This window comes from Ovis canadensis, chromosome 7 (assembly GCF_042477335.2).
Source record: "Ovis canadensis isolate MfBH-ARS-UI-01 breed Bighorn chromosome 7, ARS-UI_OviCan_v2, whole genome shotgun sequence".
NCBI classification, from domain to species: Eukaryota; Metazoa; Chordata; class Mammalia; order Artiodactyla; family Bovidae; genus Ovis; species Ovis canadensis.
Genome location: NC_091251.1, coordinates 99,449,730 through 99,472,483, shown reverse-complemented (window position 1 = coordinate 99,472,483; position 22,754 = coordinate 99,449,730). Strand labels below are relative to the sequence as shown.

The 22,754-nt window shown below is 52.9% G+C and overlaps 1 protein-coding gene across 3 annotated transcripts in view; it reads right to left on the bottom strand.

The window, feature by feature from the left end:
* ADCK1 (aarF domain containing kinase 1) overlaps nt 1-22,754 on the bottom strand; it is a 137,424-nt gene that overhangs the window by 3,083 nt on the left and 111,587 nt on the right. For all 3 annotated transcript variants that reach the window (XM_069597193.1, XM_069597194.1, XM_069597196.1), the window contains 3 exons: nt 20,197-20,313; nt 5,028-5,177; nt 3,383-3,580 (listed from right to left, as the gene is read on the bottom strand). In XM_069597193.1, coding sequence (XP_069453294.1) covers nt 3,383-3,580; nt 5,028-5,177; nt 20,197-20,313 — 465 coding nt within the window. The remainder of the gene's footprint in view (nt 1-3,382; nt 3,581-5,027; nt 5,178-20,196; nt 20,314-22,754) is intronic.

The window sequence follows — 22,754 nt, the reverse complement described above, 5'->3', positions numbered from 1 at the left end:
CTCCAGGCTGGCTCCAGCGTCAGCCCGCCCACGCCCAAGGTCCTCAGGACCTCGGAGGAGGATTCAGGGATAGCCCTTGCCCCATCCTGGTGGGTAATTTTCAGGGCTGGTTTCCCAGCCTTCCCCTTCCCTGAGCTCATGTGGTTCTGGGCAGATAACTGCCTCCAGCCAGAGTCCTGAGTATAGAGCGAGGCTCTGATCCCGTCTGAGTCTCCAGGGAAGCAATGATGGCGATGGTGATGACAAGAATCCACGTGTACCGAGCATCACTAAGGAACCCGCGCACTCTGACATGCCTTGCATGCATTAACTCATCTCATCCTCACAACAACCCTATTAGGTGAACGTATATCCCCATTTGAGAGGAGGAAGCTGAGGCATTGAGAAGTAAAATAACCTCCCCAAGGTCCACAGCTAGTGAGACAGGAGTCAAACCCTGGTCAGTCAGCTCCCAAGCCTGAACCCTCATCAGCAGGCTACACTGCCTGTCATCTCACAGAGTGCTGTGTGGCCCAGGGTCCTCCCCTAAAACCCGGGCATGCTGTGCCTGCCTCCCAGCAGAACCTCGAGGGTCCCCAGAGGCAAGGTGTTGGGGGGCCTACGGGGCTGGGTGAGTCACACCAGGGCCCAGAGGTGCTGCCCAGCACTTTGCCCCGAAGCTGCCCTCTGCAGCAGGAGCAGGACTCTAGGCCCTTTCAGGCACGCGGGTGCACCGCCAACAATTGCCTCGCTGTGAAACCTGAAATGTCCCCCAGGCAGGAGCTATCAGACTAGAACATCTCAGCATGAAGCCAGGCGCCAAGAGCTTGTCTGCCTCCCCACCTCCCGTCCCTGGCTGCTTGCAGGGGCTAAGGCCAGATTAAGGCCCCACTCACCACAGAGGCCCCTCTAAGCAAGGTGGGACTGGCCTGGCCACAGCCCCTCTGGACTCAAAAGGAAGCCCCTGAGTCCACCCAGGCAACCCTAAGGGGCTACTTCTCAGAGCAGCACAGTCTTCAAGCTTGGCCCCTGCTGGATGCCTACCTGATTGCAAAGATAAAACTCTAACTTAGTTAATATCAACAGGTATCATTCACCAAGCACCTACTGAGTGCCATGCGATCTTTTCCATCTCTGTGTTTTTAATCCCATCTATAGGCTGTGTGCACACTAAGTTGCTTCAGTCATGTCCATTTCGGTGAGAACCCATGAACTGTAGCTCTCCAGGCTCCTCTGTCCATGGGATTTTCCAGATAAGAATACTGGAGTGGGTTGCCATTTCCTACTCAAGGGGATATTGCCAACCCAGGGACCGAATCCGGGTCTCCTGCGTCTCCTGCATTGCAGGCAGATTCTTTATGGCTGAGCCATCAGGGAATCCCGTAAGACCTGGCACAGCCAAAAGAAAAGAAATAAAAAGCAAACAAACAGAATGCATCTTGGCTCCATCCACTTCTCTCCACCTCCACTGCTGTTAGCAGTCTCAGCCCCAAGGTCTTTCCACCTGCCTCAGCCCCACGGCTCATCTTGCCCCACTCCAGAGAGACTTAACAGAGGGAGTCTGAGCATATCTTTCTCCTGCTCACAAGCTGTCAAAGGCTTTGCTTTGTCCTGAGAAAGAATCTGAACTGCTCCTTGCGTGATGTTCTCCCAGTCCAGCTGCCATACGCATATCAGCCCAGGATGCCCCTCACTGACTCGAGACTCCCCAGCCTGCCCCCTTAGGCCTCCCTTTACCTGGCTGCTTTCTCCAAGTCCCTCCTCTGGCTGACGCCTTTCTTTCTTTTATCCATCTGGCTGCACCAGGTCTCAGTGGCCACACACGGGCTCTTGGTTTCAGTATGGGGGATCTCGTTCCTTGACCAGGGATGGAACCTGGGCCCCCTGCATTGGGAGTGTGGAATCGTAACCACTGGACCACCAATGCAGTCCCTGGTGCCCTTCTCATCCTTCAGGCCTCAGCTTATATGTCGACTCCCCAGCGATGACTCTATAGCGGCCCCCCACCCCACATCACTGCCGCCCTGCTGGTCTCTCCCTGGCACCTCTAACCTGCGATCACTCCATTAACCTGTTGGTTCACTTGTTTACCATCTGTCTCCCTCTGTCACAGTGACAACTATATGGAAGGCCTGCCTGTTCATCACTGGGGTCCACAGGCACTCAGTCCAGCTTCCAGCAACAAAAAAACCTTTGTTCCATGAACAAATTTCAGAGACTATGAGGAGGCCCTCTGCATGGGTTATCAAGCAGAATCATCCCCTCTGTGCAGCAAAGGAGGGAGAGGGTTTCTCTTCTTCTGAGACGATGCGCTGAAAGCTTCGTGAGCCTGGGGCAACCGGCGGTCATCTTTGCCACCAAGTTTGCTGGGAAATGATGGCAACTTAGTGGAAAGCGGAGCCAAGAGACGGCAAGACGTGGCCTGCTGGGGGACGTCGCTGGAGACTCTGGACCCAGCCATTGCTAAAGCCCCCACCCCAAGGCAGCTCATGGGGGAGGACTCTGAGGCTCAGAGAGGTGATGAGAACCCTCCAAGGGCAGGCCACCAGGAGAAGCAGGGGCCGGAATCAGAGCCCAGGGCCCTCCACCGCACAAGCAGAATCCAGTCCCTCACAGCAAGCGTGAGCCCCTCCCCACATGGACACGAGCCAAGTCTGCACAGGCCTGCCAGCTGACAGCCTAGGAAGATGGGAGGCGATTCCATGAGGAACTGAGACGCCTGGGCGGGAGCTCACCCCGAGCGAGGAAGAGTGAGCCCCACATCCGGCCCTGCTGTGGGGCAGAGATGAGGACGCATACAAAGAAGGGCGCTGCTAGGGCAGGCCTCGCCCTGGCCCCAGGGACTCTGGAGCCCTGGGGACTCTCGTCTAGAGCCTGTTCCACCACAAACTCCATAGGATAATGGCACAGAAGCAAGCCTTTGAGCATGGCATGAGGAACTGAAGCCCCCTCCCCACAGGGCGCCCTAGATGAATCCCACAATGGGAGACAGTGCCCAGCAGGAGACAGTGGGCAGTGCCAGATTCACTTAAGAGTCAGGTCTCTGGGGGATGCCCAGAAGTCCTGCGGGGGAATGTGGCGGAATGCTGAAGTCTTGAGAGGGCAGGTCGGAGTGAATGTCACAGGGCCCAGACTATACAGTCAACATGACCTACTTAATCCTCCAGGTTGACAAGGCTGGAAGGGGGACACAGAGGCACGCCGCTCCCTGTCCCCTGCTCCCCGCAGAGACACTATTTCTCCCACCCCCCGCTCCTCGGGGAGGACCTCTCTAATTCTACCCAACTCCAACCCCACTGCCCACCAGAGTGCTCTCAGACCCTGGGTTGGCACGGCTCCACCCTCGGCCCTGCCCCGTTGCCTCCTTGGGGACAGGGCAGGACCAGGACCAGGGGGCACCCACCTCTGTGGCGGTGACGGGAGTCTGGCCGATGCCCCTGTTGACTGCGTCCCAGGACCGGGCTGTCAGCATGCAGGCGAACAGGGGGTAGAGGTCGCCGGCTCCCAGGCGCTGGCCGTACTTCCTCACGCCCTGCATGTCGGTCCAGATCAGTGACTGCCAGAGGCGGCAGTAGTCCAGGCGGAACTCTTCGGTGAGTGCCTACAGCGGGGGCAGTGTGGCAGGTCGGGGGCCTCCTCCCCTACCATGAAAGACCTCGTCCCCACCTGGTGTGACCGCCGTGAGCAGGGGCGGGGGAGACCGTGACACCTGCCCAACGTCTGTCTCCCCTCCCATAGTCAGCCATCCTTGAAGATCCAAGCACAAAGCTACTATTGGGTCAGCCTTGGTCCTGGAGAGTGTTAGAGACTACCACCGGCCCACCAAAATCTACACTCCCCTCTTCTTCCCACGTACAGGCTACCACCAGGCCTTCCTCCTTTTTAGATGTAGCCCTCTGCCTGAGCGCTGACTGATGGGATGTGTCAGAAGCTCGACTTCCAGACCTGGTCCGTGAAAAGGTTCCCAGGCATGTTCCTCTGAGCCCTCACCCTGCTCCTGGGGACTGTGGGCGAGACCCTCAAAGAGAAGCAGGGAGGTGCAGCCTCGGTCAGCCCCTGCCTGCGGGCTCCTCCATGCACCTCGGACTGGTGTACGAGCAGGCCATGAGACGTCTGTTGTGTCTGGGCCATCACTTATTTAGGGGCTGTGTCCGCCCAAAACTAACATGCCCAGCATCACTGAGCCTTTCAAAGGAATCCCAGGTTTGGGGATGTGCGTGCGATCAGAGCTCTGAACGGAGGAGCGAGAGACCAGCAGGGAAACCTCACCAGGACCATCGGCTTCATGGAGTCAAACCAGGACCTGGGATGGGCAGGGAACTTCTCAACTTCCCGGCAGCAACACACGGCTCACTGGCACCAGCTCTCTGTCCCCAGTTCCAGAGGATGGAGTCAGGGTCATCCAACCCCTGTGAGTTTCCCACCCCTCCACGCTTCCCCACTAAACATGACCTTCTCACTGGAGCTGAGTGACCCTGCCCCCTGCCGCATCTAAGCTCATCTGAGAGCAGCTCACCTCTCAGGGTCTGGCTGGCTGGCCTGGGTTTCCCTGGGGAAAAGGGATTTTCTTTTCTTTTTTTTTTTTTTTTGGCAGTTGACAAAGTCAATTCACACATCCAGGTACAATCTCATCAACCCCTCAAAGCTGCCTCTAAACAAGGTATTATCATTCTCACTCTCTTGTTGGTGTTCAATCTCTTAGTCATGTCTGACTCTTTGTGACCCCATGGACTGCAGCACACCAGGCTTCCCTGTCCATCACCATCTCCCGGAATTTGCTCAAACTCATGTCCATTGAGTCAGTGATGCCATCCAACCATCTCGTCCTCTGTCACCCCCTTCTCCAAAGGAAGCTGGGACTCAGAGAGCTTGGAGAGCTCACGTGAGCGTGACTTGCAGAAAATGATGGCCCTAGGGGTTAGGGCAGCACCCTCTCCAGCTACCTTGCCATCTGATCCCATTTCTGTGGTGGACAGGGGAGTTCAGAGGGCTCTGAACCAGGCAGGAGCAGAGCCTGGGGCTGGCCGGTGGGGAAAGGGCCCTCCTACCTGGTACAGCCCATGGTCCAACAGGACAATCTCCACCTTTCCCGTATCTGGCTGCTTCCGCACCAGCACGTTGCCCGGGTGGGGGTCACAGTGCACGAAGCCGTTGACAAAGATCATCTCGCTGTACATCCTGCCCAGGTGGCGTGAGATCTGAAAGAGAAGGGAGCCGGGTGGGAGCTGCACTGCGTTACCACCTGCCTCAGAGACTTCTACGCTGGCTGCTCAGGCTGGCCACCTTCAAGAGGAAGGCCTGAGCGATCACGGTGGAAGTGATGGCTTGAGACCCTGTAGTCCTTGAGTTGACGAGAGAAGCTGATCGCTAATCCGGCTTCTCCTAACTTTAGCTCCACGTTCGATTCAGCTGGAACTCATCCAGGCATCTGTAGTTTTCTAAGCATCCAAGGTGGTTTTAATGGATGACAAGACAGGAGAACCACTGCTTCTAGGTTTCCTAAAGGCTGTAACACCCACCTCTCCACACTTCCCCGGTTTTTTGTGTTTTTTCCTTCTCTCTTATCAGTCCCTCTTCACTTCCCGCCCCCCCCCCCCCCCAAAGCTGAATGCAGGTTGGAAAGCTGGGTTGAGGGTAGGGATCATTCTCTCTGCCCCTCCTCCAAGGCCGGGGCTGCTGAGCACCAGGGACAGGTGGCCCCAGCATCTCCAGGTCAGCACCAGGGGCACCTGGAGTCACATGCCCACCTCCCTCTCCCTTCAGGCCCCTTTCCCTACTCCCCTCCCCACCAGAGCCCAATGCTAATCTGATTTATGATGTCTGCACAGAAGAAATGACACTGGAGAGGCCATTTAAATCATCCTGTCACTGCCGCTCTCCCTGGCCAGGCAGCCTCCTTATCTCTATTCCCTTTTTATTAAAGCTAAAAGCCTTTTTCCAGCTAGGGAACAGCTGCTGAAGAGAGGCAGACCCGGCCCCACAGATGGTCTGTCGATGGGTTTCCAGGGGACAAAGGGATGCTCGTCCCAGGAGCTGGTGTCCCGAGGGCACACGCTGCCCTCAGTATCCCTCAGCCTCGCCTGGACCCCACGGGCACTAACAAATATATCGCAACCAGAGGGGAGGAAAGGCCCCCAGGGTACGGAACACAGGACTAGGGTCTTAAGATAAAGACTCAAGTCCTTTCCTTGGCCTGCATGTGTGTGTTCAGTCGTTTAGTCGTGTCCAACTCTTGGCAACCCCTGGACTGTTTAGCCCGTCAGGCGCCTCTGTTCACGGGACTTCCTGGCAAGGATACTGGAGTGGGTTGCCATTTCCTCCTCCAGGGGATCTTCCCAACCCAGTGATCGAACCCACACCTCCTGCATTCTCTGCATTGGTTCCTTGGCCTGCAAAGTCTGCTTTGGCCAGGCCCAGCCTCCCTCCCTGGTCTCAATCTTGTACGACTGACATTCCAGCCATGATTGATCTCTTTCTCTTCTCGGATAATCCCTGTGCCTTCCTACCTCTGGTCCTTTGCACATGATGCTTGTTCCAGGAGCATCATTCCATTTCCCCTTCACCTGGTGCACTCCTCGCTTCCTTCCCATCCCAGCTGAGCATCATTTCCCTGGGGACGCCTTCCCTGACCTCCTAGATTAAACGAGGTTCTCCTGCCATACACTCATAGGATGCTGCAGACTGTTCCTTTTCCTTTTTTTTTAAACAGTGCTGCTTTTTGTTTTAAGCTTTATTTGTTCGTTTTTGATGGGGCTGGGTCTTCATTGCTGTGCGGGGTTTTCTCTAGTTGCAGCAAGCAAGGGCTCCTCTCTAGCGTAGCTCTCACCTGTGGTGTGCAGGCCTCTCATTGTCCTGGGCTCTCTTTCTCGGGGGCACAGGCTCTAGGGCACGCAGGCTTCAGCACTTGGGGCACAGGGGCTCAGGAGTTACAGCTCCTGGGCTCTAGAGCACATGCTCAACGGTTGTGGTGCACGGGCTTAGCTGCTCTGCGGCATGCGGGATCTTCCTGGACCAGAGATCAAACCTGTGTCTCCTGCACTGGCAGGCAGGTTCCTTACCAGAAAGCCATGAGGGAAGGCCTGTAGTTTTTCTTATTTTTTAATTACTAGCACACTCTTTGTGTTCTTATTTGATTAACAACCATCTAGCCCACTGTTGTAAGCTCCTATGATGACTGGAACTGATTATTTCGTTACATAGTTTCATTGAGGTCTAAGTTCCATATCATAGACTGGCTCTGTTATCCATCCCCTTGCCTGTAAACAGGCCAAACATGTGAATACAGGACTCTGCCTTCAACATGAGTGAGACCCTGGTCTCTCCACGTTTCTCTGAGATGCCACAGTTCTCACCTCTGATGCTTATCCTAACCCCATTAGTCTCCTTTGAATCCCAATCCATGATAATTGGCCTCAAATTCAATCATCAGGAATAATTCTACTTTAGAAACCATAGTTGTCATCCTTATTAAAGGGCCCTAAAACTAAGCACAACTGTTATCTCCATTTCGCAGATTAGAAACTGAGATTCGTCAGAGGTTTACCTTACCCAGAGCTACCTGGCTGGAAAGAAGCAAAGCCAGGATTCAAACCAGGTGAGACCTAGGCTTCTAGGAACCGATATTCTATACCAGCTCACAAGGACGTCTGCCCTTCTCAATTGAACTTCGTGACCTTAAACAAGTTAGTCAAACTGTCAGCTTCAGTAACATGGAAATAATAATAGTGCCTCTCTCACAGATGACAGTCGGGTAAACGACAGCATCGTGGTGCTTGGAACCCAGCGTGACGCCGGCTAGTGCCCCTGATTCCTCATAATGCTCCCGGAGGGGCCAAAGACTAGGTTTCAATGTACCTGTTTGTTTTTTAAGAAGTTAGTTTATTTACTTATTTATCTCTGGCTGCATCTGTTCTGAGCTGTGGCATGCAGGTTCCAGGGCGTGTGGGCTCAGTAGCTGGGGTGTGTGGACTCAGTTGCTCTGCAGCACGCGGAATCTCAGTTCCCCGACCAGGGACTGAACCTGAGCTCCCTGCGTTGGAGGGCAGAATCTCAATCAATCACCAGGGAAGTCCCTACTTGCGCCTTTTAAAGGAATGATGGACGAGGGTTAGAGAGGCTCCAACTGTGCCACCAGGGCCCTGCTACCACGCTCTCCAGCTCCTGTCATTTCTCCCGGGGGGAAAGGAACCCAGTACTCGGTGTCTGCTGGCATCAGGAACAGCCTTTGCCCCGTGCCAAGTCTCAGACTCCGGCTGAGATAGGCGGTGTTTCCTGGGAGAGGGAGCCCAGCCAGAGCATGTCCCTGGATGAGCCAGCAGGTCTCCACCTCGGCACCCCCAAGAACCCCTTGTAGGGAGGCTCTTGGGAGCTCTATGGAGCCGAGCCCTGAAGGGCCATATCTGCCAAACCAATTGCATTTATTAAGTCATAATTCATTTTTATTTGTCAAGGACGCATATGAGGTCCAATCAGGGCTCCTGATCAGCCCAAGATAAGCAGGGCAGCCAGATGGAGATGACGGAATTTCAGCCCAAAGCAGAGAAATGACATTTCATTTTGTCTGAGCCGACCTGTCATGGGGAGATGTATGATCTCCTCGAAGCTTTCTGAAATATTGCTGATCGCTGTGGGCCCCCTGTTATGACATTGAGAGGTGGCCCCGAGGGGTTTGGGGACTCAGGCTGGGGAAGCCTTGGCCCATGAGAACTGAGCTGCTGCTACAGGAGGAGGAGGAGCAAGAGGCTGCCGACCGCGGCTCAAATGCAAAGCATTAGTCGCTCAGTCGTGTCCGACTCTTTGCGATCCCGTGGACTGGAGCCCACCAGGCTCCTCTGCCCATGGGATGCTCCAGGCAAGAATTCTGGAGTGGGTTGCCATGCCCTCCTCCAGGGGATCTTCCTGACCCAGGAACTGAACTGGAGTCTCCTGCACTGCAGAAGATTCTTTACCACCTGAGTCACCAGGGAAGCCCTCCCCATCCAGCTGCCCCTACCTCGTATCTTTCCTTTTGGGGGCTGTTTCTGATGTTCATTTTAACCAGATATCACCCAGACAGACAGATGGAGAAGGCAGAGACAGGAGTGGGGTCCAGCCTGTGCCACTGGCTTCACCCTGGGGCTATCCTAGCACTGCTACTGCGGGCACAAGCAACCTGGGGGGCAAGTCACCTCCCTTCTCAGTCTGGGTCTAAGTTCCCTTAGCTGTTAAGTGGGACTAGCCCCATCTATTCTGTTTCCTCACAGAGCAACCTTGAGATTCAAGGTCAAAATGTGACTGCATAAAAGTGAAAGCACTTTACACGGTACACTATACGACACAAATATGCTTGCTTTCTATAACGAAGCGTCTTATCATTTTAAACTTGGGGGAAATATACCCATTATCACCATCAAAGAGTACTTTTCAAAAAGTTAAAAACTTAACTCTGGTACAAATATAGACTGAACATGTGTCAGAGGTTGTGAAACTCATCAATACAGGAGCCTGCAAGCAGGTGGAGCTGGTTCAAATTGAGAATTTTCAGGGACTGGGATTTTATGGGCATTTAAACAGGAATAAGAGGCTAAGATTCCAGGATTAGATACAAAACTGGTTATTGGCTGACTGGGTAATAAGGAAATCATAACCTTTGGGTTATCTTTTCCAGTGGGGAGAAGTTATTGGCATCTCTACTGGATAAGATCTACAGGTTGACATATGACTTCAGCCTAAGCCCTTAATTTTCAATAGCAGAGTCAAACAAAAGTACATTCCCTTAGATACTAAAAAATCCTCAGGTAGGCTGCTTAAACAAATGCCCAAGGATGACTTTGAAAGGACAAACTGCATACTCCCATCTCTAAATTTTGGGTAGCTTTTCCTTTTTCTGGCCACACTATGCAGCATGTGGGATCTTAGTTCCCTAGCCGGGGACTGAACCCAGGCCTCCCACACTGGGAGCACAGTCTTAACCAGTGTACCACCAGGGAAGTACCTCAGTCATCCTTCTTACCCGTCAGAGTCGCAGTGAACTGTGAACTGCCGAGAGAAGGCAGCCAGTCCCCTCCCTCCTACTCACAGAAGCACCAGGAGTCGCAGAGGAAGCCTAAGGCCATTCCTGGGCACAAAACCCTCTCTCCACCCCTTCCATATACTTAGCTCCATCTCCTCCTCAAGAACAAACAATTCTAAATAAGGCTGCGGGGAGCATGGGCGAGCAGCTGTCCTTTTCATGCGGGCTTCATTTCCTTTGGACGTATACCCAGGAGTGAAACTGCTGGACTATACGGTAGATCTATTTTCAGTGTTTTGAGGAACCTCCATATGGTTTTCCATAGCGGATGCACCAACTCACATCTCACCAACAGTGCACGAGGGTGCCCTTTTCTCCACCTCCTCACCAACGCCGTTATCTCTTGTCCTCTTGATGACAGCCATTCCAGCAAGTGTGAGAGGATCTCTCACTGTGTGGTTTTTATTTGCATTTCCCTGACAACTAGTGGTGGTGAACACCTTCTCGTGTGCCCCTTGGCCATCTGTACATCTCCTTGGGAGAAATGTCAGCTCCTCTAAGGCTGCCCCTTACCCTGTTAAGGGCAGTTATTTGTGTAAAGACCAGATAACTGGTTTCCCAATGGTAACAGCTGACACTCTGTGCAACCCACCATTTCAGGCAAGTTATCTGGACTCACAGCCACCTCTGCAGGAGCCAGGTGAGGGGAGCGAAATACAAAAAGAGGAGGCAGCTTGGTCACCTGGCCAGCAGTTAGTGTAACCAGGGTCCAACCCGGGCGGCCTGGCTACAGGGAACACAGTTCCAATCACAAACCCCTTCTGCCTCTCCACTCATGGGAAAGCTCCTTACTGGAGGCAGAAACTGCGCCAGAAATCCTCTGTAGGTCCCCACAGCAACCAAGAAAGCATTCCATTTGGAGAAAAGAGTCACAGTGGGAAATCCAAGACTGTTTGTCTAACCAAAAATACGCTATTAACTAAAGCCATAGTACAGCTCTTTTTAGGAAAAAAAAAAAAATCAGTGACAAGTTTTTAACGATTCCATGTAAAAAGAACATGCCACTCACATAAGTGATTTCAGTAATCACGCAACCCCTTTATGTTTCTAACAGTAGGGAGGGGGAAAAAAAAACAGTAATCTATTTTTTTTTTAAGTCTGAATAAAGAATTAAATTAGTAAATAATATCTAAATCAGAGGGCTTTTTTTTATTTTTTCTCAAAACTTGAGTTGGCTGAAAGTACTTTAATTACTCTATAATTGCATGGATTAATTTATTCCAACCCCCCAAGGGAAAGTCTATGTTCTTGGGGGTGTCATGGAAGCAAGGCCAAGATCTCTGAAAGAAACAGGAGGTCGGTGTTGCAGGATATTAATAATCACACAAGTAGCCCGATATTAAGTATAAGAAGGTTAGTAATTCAAGCTCTCTTTGCCCTTCCCCTGGTGGCCGCCCAGGCTTCTAGAGGCAGAACCACAGCCTCCAGGGCCAGATAACTGCCCCGAGCATTCCACCCCCCCACCCCCCGACCCAGCCCGCCTCAATCCCACCCCTGGGATACATAAGCCTCAGTTCCTCACTGCTTCCCATTCACAGAGCGGTCAATCTTGGGCCAGCAAACACTGCGATGAAATCCTTGAGGGTGAAGACAGTGGGAACTTCTTCAGCCACACGCGCCTGGGAGATGTAGTGAGGAAGAAAGAGGAGCTGGGTTCACTGACAGGAACCTGGGGGAGTTTCTCTCATCTCGGAGCCTCCAGGAGCTCGGTGAGAGCTTCTCTAGACTTGGCTTGAACTGGGACAGTGCTTGAGAACCAGGGCGTGGAGTATCCACAGGCCAATACGGGCTCCTGGCTAGTGAGACTCACAGGGTCACGGCTACCAGTGGGGTAGGGAATGGATCCAGGGGCCACAGCTCCAGGAAGACACAGATATAAACCTCTGACATCCCCGCATGGGCAGCAATTCACTCCGAAGAAATATGTGTCCACATCCATCCATCCTACCGAGGTCAATATAAAAAAATGAGCAAAGAGTTTTTCCTTAAATTTCCCCCTTCTTTTGGCAAATATTTTATTGTCAGAGTTCCAACAAAATAGGCTGCACTGAGCATGGACTGTGGGCCCTGCTCCACCTGCTTCACATTTCAATCATCAAACAATCCAACACTTGTTTTTTTCGGTTGCACCACAGGGCATATGGGATCTTAGTTCCCTGACCAGGGATCAAACCTGAACCCCCTACAATGGAAGCATGGAGTGTTAACCACTGGAAGCATGAGTCTTAACCACTGGACCAGAAAAGTCCCTGATACTCTCTTGCATCCACTTCACAGCAGGCATCTGAGGCTTCCCAAGGGTGATGTGCACCCCCAAGGTGACAGAGTTCTTAAGCAGCAGAGCCAGCGCGAGAATCCAGGAAGGCCACCTCTGATGCTGTCCCCACTCATGACACCCCTGCTGTTGGGGAAATGAGTCTCCAGGAGCCCACTTGTGCACCTAGACCCCTCCAACATCCCCGAGCTTCTAACGACCTGGTGTGAGAGGTTACAGAGGGTGGGTGATGGGAGGAGATGTTTTCACTCCCGTGATTTCAGTTATTCTTGTTTAGTCGCTCAGTCATGTCTGACTCTTCTGCGACCCCAAGGACTGTAGCCCATCAGGCTCCTCTGTCCATGGTATTTCCTAGGCACGAATACTGGAGTGGGTTGCCATTTCCTTCTCCAGGGGGTCTTCCTGACCCAGGGATGAAACGCACGTCTCCTGAACTGGCAGGTGGATTCTTTACCACGAGCCACCAGGGAAACCCAGTGATTTCAGTAACCAGAGTCTTTGTGCCTTTCCAGTTTCTCCTCCCTGGTCTTCTGAGTGCCTTCCACCACAGAATCAGAGAGGCCCCCAAATGGGAAATGACGCTGAGCACTAAGGCAGAGTCCTGAAAAGCGTGAGCTGGGATCGGGTGACAAGAGGAAACCCCAGGCAGTATGGCTTTTAGAAACAGAATGTTCAACCAATGACCGCTGTTCAACCAATGGTCAAACCAATGTTCAGCCACCAACCCCGAGTCTGTTCAACCACTGTTCAAACCAATGTTCAACCACCACCCCAGAGTCTGCACACTCATGGACAGCAGAGGTAGGTGGACAGAAGAGAAGTAAGAAGATTCTCAAAGATTCTATGGAGGAAGATGTGCCGCTATGACTAATAATGTCATGAATTATAAATTACTTTATATATATATATATATACACACACACACACACACACAGAACCTCACAGCCTGCAAGGCCTGCACAACCACCCCACGAAGGAAGTACTGTTATCACTACAATCATATAGATGAGAAACCCAGGGGCACCTGGCCAATAAATGGCAGAGCCATGCACACCCCCAGGGGGCCCAACTTCGAACCCTCTGCCCCGCCCGCCACACGCCCAGCCTCAGTGACACCTGCAGCCCACTCTCCCACACTCTGTCCACAGCTCTCCTATGGCACTGACATGCCAGGCCTGCACACAGTAGGTACTCAAGAAACATCTGCTGGAAAACACATTTGAGATCTCTTCACTGCTTCTCCAGTGAGATGGGATGGAAAGACTACCGGAAAGAAGGAACATGGCAAGGGCAGTTGGAAACACGTGCAGATGGAACCCAGGCCCTGAGTGCCCTTCCTCACCAGCCCAGCTAAAACAACTTGAAAGAAGACAAAAAAGGCTGAGACCCCCCCAGCCCACCCCAGTAGAGAGTAGAAGGGCCAACAATGGCAGGCAAAGCGATTAGCAAGGCTATGTTTGCAGGGGGGAGCGGACAGCCACTGAGAAACGGCTCAGCAGGCGACAGTGGGGAGCTTGCTGACAGGTGTCTCAGACCAGAGAGGCCAGCCCAGCAGGGCCCTGGCACCTCTGAGACACAGGCTGGGGGTGCAAAGTAATAGCTAAACCTCCAGATCCCCTCCCGATCCTGATGGAAGACAAGATTTGCTCTCTGAGTGGTAAAAAGACAGACTTTGCCACACACACCACAGACCAGAGGGCCACCCTGAGGACAGAAGACCCGGCCCAATTCCACATAATGACCACTGCAGAGCACCTGGCCCTCTTTCCCCAGCAGGCTCCTGGGCCTCTGGAGTGGACAGGCTGGTGTCTCTTGCAAGCCCCTCATCTCTGCATCCAGCTCATCCTTACTGGACTGTGTAAGTCGGCCACCAGGCCTCCAGTCCCCGTCTCACCCAACCCCAGCTCCTGACTTTTTCACCTTTCTCTCGGCTAATTTCACACAAATTCAATAGGGCCTCGGCCCAGGTAGGGTCTTAAACACACACTCACTGAAATCCAATTAACCTTCGATAAAGGTCCCGCAATCAATAGTCATCCTGTGGCTTGAGGAGGCTGCATCCAGCCCGGGCAAGCGCGCTCCTACACGACCTTTATTCTTAATGAAATCAATGACAGTCACTGTCACCAGCTCTTAAAGTGACTGGCAAATATGATTACTGGGTCAGGCCCTCAGTAATATGTCGCTTCTGGGCTCAGAGCAGAGACGAACGAGGGCCCCTACAGGCTGCGAGCACCGCAAGCCCCATGCTGGGCAGAGAGCACACCTAGACAGGGCAGCCACATGTCTGGATGCTCAAAACAGCGGAGGTGATGCCTGAGGGCCCACCTGGGGCAGCCAGGGGCCCCCTGGCCCCCTGAAAGGTGGCTCCTGAAATCCAGTGAGTGTCTGAACCACCTGGAGAGTTTGTTAAAATGCTGATTCTCACAAGCCCTCCCACCCCAGATTCTGATAAGTCGGTTTGGGATGGGGCCCAGGAAACTGCATTCAGGTCTTATCTCCTGGCAAGCTAAGAGTGGCTCTTCTGTAAAGTATCCGAGCAGAACAGACCCTTAAGAGTCCAACTAACCCAACACCTCCAGTAAGCATACTGAGGCCCAGAGAAGGAAGCAATTTGTCCAAGGTCACACACCGGGCCACCGGCAGAGATGGAGCCTGAACCCAGGTCTCTGGCCTGCTAACATGGTGTTTTCTTAGCTGAGTCTATCAGGAACTGGCCACTTAGACTGGTCTTCAGGTCCTCACATAGGAGGCCCAATTGGGCTGGGGTGCTGCAGGGTGAGGAGGCCCTCTTCAAGTGGAGTGGGGATGACTAACAAGTGCTGGAGGGGTATGCAGCCCTGCCCATCTCCCCTCAAGAGCAATTCCCTCCAGAGCCACTTCCTGCTGAGCCAACAGCTTGTAGCAGCCAGGATGCCACTAACTACCCTTCCCCCAGGATTGCGGCAAGATCTGCCTCTGGTCACTCCCCCCTGTGCCCTGCACCTCCCTCCCCAAGCGACACTCAGCCAGGCAGTCCTCAGCAGGGACAGTCACGCCAGGGACAGGCCCACTCCAGCCCATAGTCCTAGGGAGGCTTCAGAACCTCAGAAGTTTGTTAGAAAGTTCCAGTCACATGGAGTCTTTCATGCTACTCACAAATACACACTCACGTACACACACAAATACACATACACACCCCACTAGTCTTCCATGAGGCCTGTGGCTTTGACGTTGGTTGGGAATTAGGAAATTAACCTAATAATAGGTTAATTTCTGCACAGCAAGGCCTGTTCCTCGTCCTCTCCTAATATCACCGATGGTCAGCAGAGCACATGGCCCACCACCCACGGCCCAGTCTAAGGTTCCTGTGCAAGGATTGAATGACATCATCTCAGAACACTACCAAAGAGCCTCCCAGGTCACGTAAATCCCAGAAGCCAGGGGCAGGGGCTTAAGGGGAGAAGGAATTAAGACAGTATGGTATTATCAGAGAGACAGACCTACAGACCAACGGAAGAGAACAGAGCCTTCAGAAACGACCCGCAGCAGCTTGATGACAAAAATGCCAGGTCTAAACTACTATGCAGTATGGTGCCATTAACACACAGTTCAGGGAGGGAGAAGGTGCTCCCTGGTGACAGAAGTCAGCACAGTGGTGGCTCTGGTGGAGTAAGAAGGGTGTGGACTCTGAAGGGGCATGAGGGGCCTGCCGGGGGCTAGAAACAGCTTGTGTCTTTGCCCAGCTGGTGAGTACATGGGACGTCCAAATGACAACACACGAGGTGTTCCACGAAGATCTGAGACCTCATGTAAGTTACTTCCTTCCCTGAGTCTCTTGATTCTTCATCCCTAGAATGGAGATAAGACCTCCCTCCCTCCTAAGACTGTGACACAGAATGAGCACGACACCCAGAGTCAGGCAGTGGGTAAACATCAGTGGGCAAAGGAGGTAACGGACAGAAGGGGCAAGCCCCAGGGATGATGATAATAATGAAAACAGCAACAACCATCAACTAGCTACCAATTCGGAGCTTTAGCCACGCACTAGGAAGGTGAACCTAGTCCTCTAGAAAATGGAACAATGCTTCTATGAACGTGACGTGAGCTAGAGAGAGGAGGGCTGCATTTCGATGGCGCCCTGGGAGCTGGCAAAGGTCCCGTCAGTATTCCAGTTCCTTCTCCGAGGAGTTACTGGCATGGCTATCAGCCCGCTAGACTCAGGTTCCCCTGCAGCCCCGGGCAGAGATGCCTGGGAGGGGGATGGAGAAGGTGGAGGAGAAAGGACTCATGCCGACCTGGCTTCCGCTCCTGACTGTCCCTGCTAGCTCTGTGATGCTGGGCAACCTGTTTAACCTCTCTGAGCTTCAGCTTCTCATCTAGAAATGGGATTAATGAGATATCCTTGACAGGGCATCTGTAAGGAGTAGATTATATGTTGTCACATGTTTGGTTCATAGTAGCTGCTAACAAAAAGCAGAGACATTACTTTGTCAACAAAGGTCCATCTAGTTAAGGCTATGGTTTTCCCAGTAGTCATGTATGGATATGAGAGTTAGACTATAAAGAAAGCTGAGTGCTGAAGAATTGATGCTTTTGAACTCTGGTGTTGGAAAAGACTCTTGAGAGTCCCTTGGACTGCAACGAGATCCAACCAGTCCATCCTAAAGGAGATCAGTCCTGGGTATTCATTGGAAGGACTGATGTTTAAGCTGAAACTCCAATACTTTAGCCACCTGATGTGAAGAGCTGACTCATTTGAAAAGACCCTGTTGCTGGGATTGAGGGAAGGAGGAGAAGGGGACTGCAGAGGATGAGATGGTTGGATGGGATCACTGACTCAATGGACATGAGTTTGGGTAAACTCTGGGAGTTGGTGATGGACAGGCCTGGCACGCTGCAGTCCATGGGGTTGCAAAGAGTTGGACACGACTGAGCGACTGAACTGAACTGAGCTGCTAATAATTATTGCTATTGTTTTCCCCAGACCACTCTGATATCAGCCTGCCGGACTTTGCACGTTCACAGAAAATAAAAACCAACACTCTACTCCAGCCCTGCCTCATAGAGGTCAACCCAGGGCATGAGGCTGGCTTAATTTGTCTGCTAATTCATAGGATGTCCACCAGAATCTGCTCTGCACAGAACGCCGGCCTTATCTGCAAAGCTGATTCAAGAGGGTTGGAAGCGGGAGCTGTCGAGCCCAGGCCCCCAGAGGACATCACGCAGCCCCAGCTCCCACCAGCCACCTCCAGCCTTCTCCCAGGTAGCCTCACTCAGCCAGGAGCAAGCAATTACATCAGAGCACATCTCTGTGTGGACTTTGAAAATCAAAGCTGCCTCTGATTAAACACCATCACAGCTTTGGGCTCACTGGACCCCAAGAGATGAATGGATTCAGGGGTGCAGCTGACATGAGAAGCCCACTGCTGCTGGCAGGAAGTGAATTCCAGTAACCTGAAGCCCTTGGGGTCTGCCCTACTCAGCGGGCAGAGAGACCCTGCTCCCCCTTAAGACTGTTCAGGATAAATAAGAGGTGACCGCCCCTCCCCTCCCCCCTGGTTCCAAAGACTCTGTACTCAAGGGTCCTGGTGGACAAAGGACAAACAACCCCTGGCTAGAGGCAGGGATGTACCCCCATCCCAACCAATGGTGTGAGAGAAAGGCGAGCAGGTCTCACTGCACCCTCCTCTGCAGGGAGTGCTGCCCAGACATCTCCCAGCCAACGGTGAGGGCAGCAGGCGTCAGAAGCCCCGAGCTGTGCTCCTGCTGAGTGACCCCAGGAGAGCCCTTTGTCTGTCTCTGGGCTTCCGCCTATCTCTAAAGCAGAGGTCTGAACTGGAATGGGACTGTTCTCCAGGAAAGCCCAACAGGCAACTCTCAATGGCCAAGCTGCCCCCGGGTAAAGCAGGGCAGAGAGTAGGGAGGCCCCTCCAGCCTCCTCACCAGCCCAAGAGGCCCCCCAAAGCGTTCCGGGAGCCCTGTTTCCCAAGTCGGGGGCCAAGGCCAGCTGTGGCTCACCTTTCCCAGCCATGTTCTTGGCAGCCTCTCCTTTTATGAACTTCCCTGGTGGCTCAGAGGGTAAAGCATCTGCCTGCAATACTTGAGACCTGGGTTTGATCCCTGGGTCAGGAAGATCCCCTGGAGAAGGAAATGGCAACCCACTCCAGAATTCCTGCCTGGAGAATCCCATGGACAGAGGAGCCTGGTGGGCTACAGTCCAAGGGATTGCAAAGAGTCAGACACAACTGAGCGGTTTTACTTTCACTTTTTATGAACCAAGAGGAGTCCTGGAGTCAGAGAGACGTGGGTTTCAATCCTACCTCTACGAGCTGTGTGACCTCAGGCAACGCACCCTCCTTCTCTGAATCTCTGATGCCTCATCTGCAAGACAGAGGCATGCAGGCCTCCCTTCTGAGATGTTTATGGAGGAAAGGGCCTGGCACAGGGTGTTAGGCATTTAGCAAACAGGAACAGTAAGAGGAGATACCTGATAAGGGAGAAAAGGACAAGCCCAAAGAGTGAGGACAATAATCTCGCTACCATGCTGGAGTGCTCAGCACACACCAGTGTGCTCACACACAGTGAGTGCTCACACACACACTGTTCTAAGCGCGGTGGTGCACAAACCTGTGGTCATCACGACCGTCTCACAAACGGAGCTCTCATCGTCCCTGCTGATGGAGGCCACACCGGCACCGAGGCCCGGGCGCCCAAGCTGCACACTCTCCGGCCACGTCCCCTGGCTCTTCTGCGGAGCCAAGGAGTGGCTTCGTCCTGGGCCGTCCCCCCACAGGGACCCTAGGCTCATCTTCGTGTGTTGCCCTGGAGAAAGTAGGGAAGGGCATTCACTTCCACTAGCTCTTGTTGTCCCTTGCGTTCCTTCCCCTCACCAGCCACGTGGGGCGTGTCACTGCACCCCTCACCTTTCAGGGACTCCCCAGGACCTTGGGGTCATGGCTGAGGTCTGCACCATCTGCCTGCAGCCCTACAGAACCTCGCCACTCCTCTCCCCTTCCTTGCAATACCCCTCTGCTCCCACAACTCCGCCACCCCGAGATGTGCGTGCGTGCGCACACACACACACATGCACACACAGGCACACGTCTGGCAAATCCCCACTCAGACGGCTGGAGAAGCCGACCTGGGACAGAGGTGAGCACTTTTTCCGTGTGGCTCCCTGGGGACGGGCTCACACCCCTCGCTGCCTGAAGGATGGTGCTAAGTTGTATGACCGACTCCAACGCTGAGTTGGGAACTCCTTAACAAAAGGAACTGTGTCTGGTTCCCCTCTGAACCCACACCCTTCGCATACAGTAGGGGCTAAACAATGATGAACTCTGGTGAAAAGGTACCCCCCTCCACCCCTACCTGTGGGACCCCCTGGCGACCAAGAAGAAGGAAATGGGGTTCAGGCCCCCTGGCCCACCAGCCAGCACTCCCTGAAGGCCGGGGGGTGGCAGGCGGGAGACAGAAGCCCCTCTGTGTTCAGCTCTAGGCTACTCGCTGGCTCTGGCTGTGTCCTTTCTGCCTGATACCTGGAGACCCAGGAAGGGCAGGGAGAGGCAGGAGGTGTGCCCAGGCCTCGCAGGACGGGAGATTAAGTCCTGAGGGTCTGCACCACTGTTCTTGGGTTTCTGCAAGCTGTGGGGCTCGGACGACACAAGACAGATGGTGATAATCCCCTATTTGGGCAGGGCCTGCGGGAGGGGCCCAGCGCGTGCCCACACCCCACTGCCCGCTGCCAAGCCCAGCTCAGGAGATGGGCGGAGGGCTGCCCTAGAGCACCTGGAAGACTGCTTCATGCTCCAGAGACTTAATAACTCTTCAGAAAAGACAGGCCCCGATCTCCCCTGGACACACCTGCCCTTGCCGGGCAGCCCCCGCCTGCAGCAGAGCGAGCTCGACTCACCTCGTTGACGTCAATCTTGTTCCGCTCCATGTAGTGTCTGTCGTTGACCTGCCCGCCGTCCACAAACTCCATCAGAAGCACCCGCTTGGTGGACAGCTCCCAGTAGATGCGGGGGACCTGGGGTGGGAAAGAGCAGGTCAGGAGGGGCTGGGAGGCTGGGGGCTCTGGGCAAGGGCTACAGATAGGCACGTGCACCAGACATCAGCTCACACGCCTTCCAGGAACAGGAGGGAAGGCCCAGAGGGACCCCAGCAGAGATAGGCAGGGAAGGCAGGAGGCAGGCCGAGAAAGAAGGGCAGGCTGTTCCAGGGACCCTCCTGCTTGGGGACCAGAGAATAAGTCCCCCACCTTGCTCAGCACCTTCCAGACACAAGAAGAGCACACGCTAAAAGTGGGGCTTAGGGGGAAATACATGGAACCTCTCAGATCTGAGCCACAGTTGGGGTTAAAAGCTGTTTCTCTCTCGCAGGCTTATTTCAGGCTCCTCATGTGAATATCAACACTCTGCCTCAGTTTCAACACCTGTACAATGGGTGTAATTATTATATATGTGAATGAATAAATTTTAACCAGGTGATAAATTTTTCAGTTAGGAAGTCCTGAGTTTTCTCATGACCATTCCCTGCAAGCTTTCTGTGGCAGACAGTGTGCTGAAGCCTAACCCAACACCTATTCCAAATCCTCCTCTTCCCCAGGAAAAATGAAATACTTTCCCTGCCTGCCTTGCAGTAGTTATGGCCATGTGACACAGTTCTGGCTTGTGAGTCACAAGTGGAGGTCTGCTAGAGGATGTGGGAAGGCTTTTACTTTCTTAATAAAAAGGGATGTTTATAAATACTGCAACTCTTCTTACCCTTCTCTTCCTACCTTGAGAGTGAAGTGATACCTGGAGCTGCAGCAGCTGTTTTATAACCATGAGGAAAATTCTAAGAAAATCACAGAGATGCCAGTTTTGACACTGTCAGACCACTGAGACAATATCAACAGGCAAGTCTTCCTGTTATGTGAGGAAAATACATTCTTTTTGTTTAAGACACTCTAGATAGAGCTGTCAGTTATGTACAAACAAATGCATTCCTAACTGATATACTCTCTAATCCCCTCTGATTCTAAGGACACCCAATAATCAAAAAGATACTAGATTTCCCTAGAAGCAGCCAAGACATTGGGCTACACCAAGGACTGCCAAGTTGCCATGTGAGTGAATGACACCTATGAGTCCCACCAATGTCAGGATGGAGGAAGGACCAGGCTTTTAGCAAGCCACAATTCCCCAACAACTTAATGGGCTTATTCCAGTTACAAATAAAGAAGCAAGGGCAGCTAATTCAAGGGCTTAGGGGGAATAAGGTCTTCCCTCATCCCAGCTCTCAAAGTTCACATAGCAGTAAGACAGCAGGCTTGAGCCAAGAAACTTTTTTTATTCCCTGCTCTACTAACAACTGCTGTGTTTGAATCTAGCCACTTAAATCCTCCATGCCTCCGTTTTTCTCATTGAAAAGGAGACTGTGGGAGTTCCCTGGTGGTCCAGTGTTTAAAAGTCTGGGCTCCCAACGCAGGAGGCACAGGTTTTATCCTTGGCCAGGGAACTGAGATTCTGCATGCCCTGGGCATGGCCAAAATAAATTTAAAAAAAAAAAAAAAAAAGGAAGGAGACTCTTCCTGCTTCATCTCAATAAGGAGTTCTGGGGACAGAGGGGGCCATACATACCGGAGAACCCTCTGGAACAAAGGTTCCTATTGAAACCAAGCCATCATTTTGTTTTCTCCTTTCCTGCGGTTTTTGCCATTTAAAAATGGAGAAATCTGGGACCCTATGTCACTGTGAACTCAAAATTCGGTCTCGCTTGGCATTTTTTAAAAGTCTCTTTAAAAATACGAGTGCAAGTTTGCTGCTGCTGTTTGAAAGAAAGTGAAAGCAGCTCAGTCGTGTCCAATTCTTTGCAATCCCATGGACTGTAGGCTGCTAGGCTCCTCTGTCTATGGAATTCTCTAGGCAAGAATACTGGAGTGGATAGCCATTCCCTTCTCCAAGGGATCTTCCTGACCCAGGGATCAAACCCAGGTCTCCCACATTGCGGGCGGATTCTTTACCAGCTGAGCCACCAGGGAAGATGCTGTTTGAGGCTTCCAAGTAAAAGGGATGTACTTGGGGGTTAAGTCTTTCCCCTGGTATGCCTAGGACCGAAGCTTGACAGCGGGGTGCCTGGGGCTCTAGATACTCGCTGTCAGACACCCCTCTGTGCCTGCCTGGAGCAACATGGAAAACAGCCATGCAACAGCCAGAGGTGCAAAGAGGAGACCCCAAGGCTGGAGACTGCCTGGGCTTGCTGGCCAGAGTTCTGAGCGTGCTGGGACCCCATCCCCTACCTTTCCCCCAGGTCTCCCTCCAAACGCAACCAACCCAGCCTCACAACAGAATGTGCGTCTGCGGAGGCACTGCTTAGCTCTGAAACAGCAGAGACAGCACCCACCCCCCGACCAGAAAAAAAGCAAGGCAGAGGGGTTTGTCGTGGGAGCTCAGGGAGAGCTGTGGTTGCCCCTCGATGGATGTAACA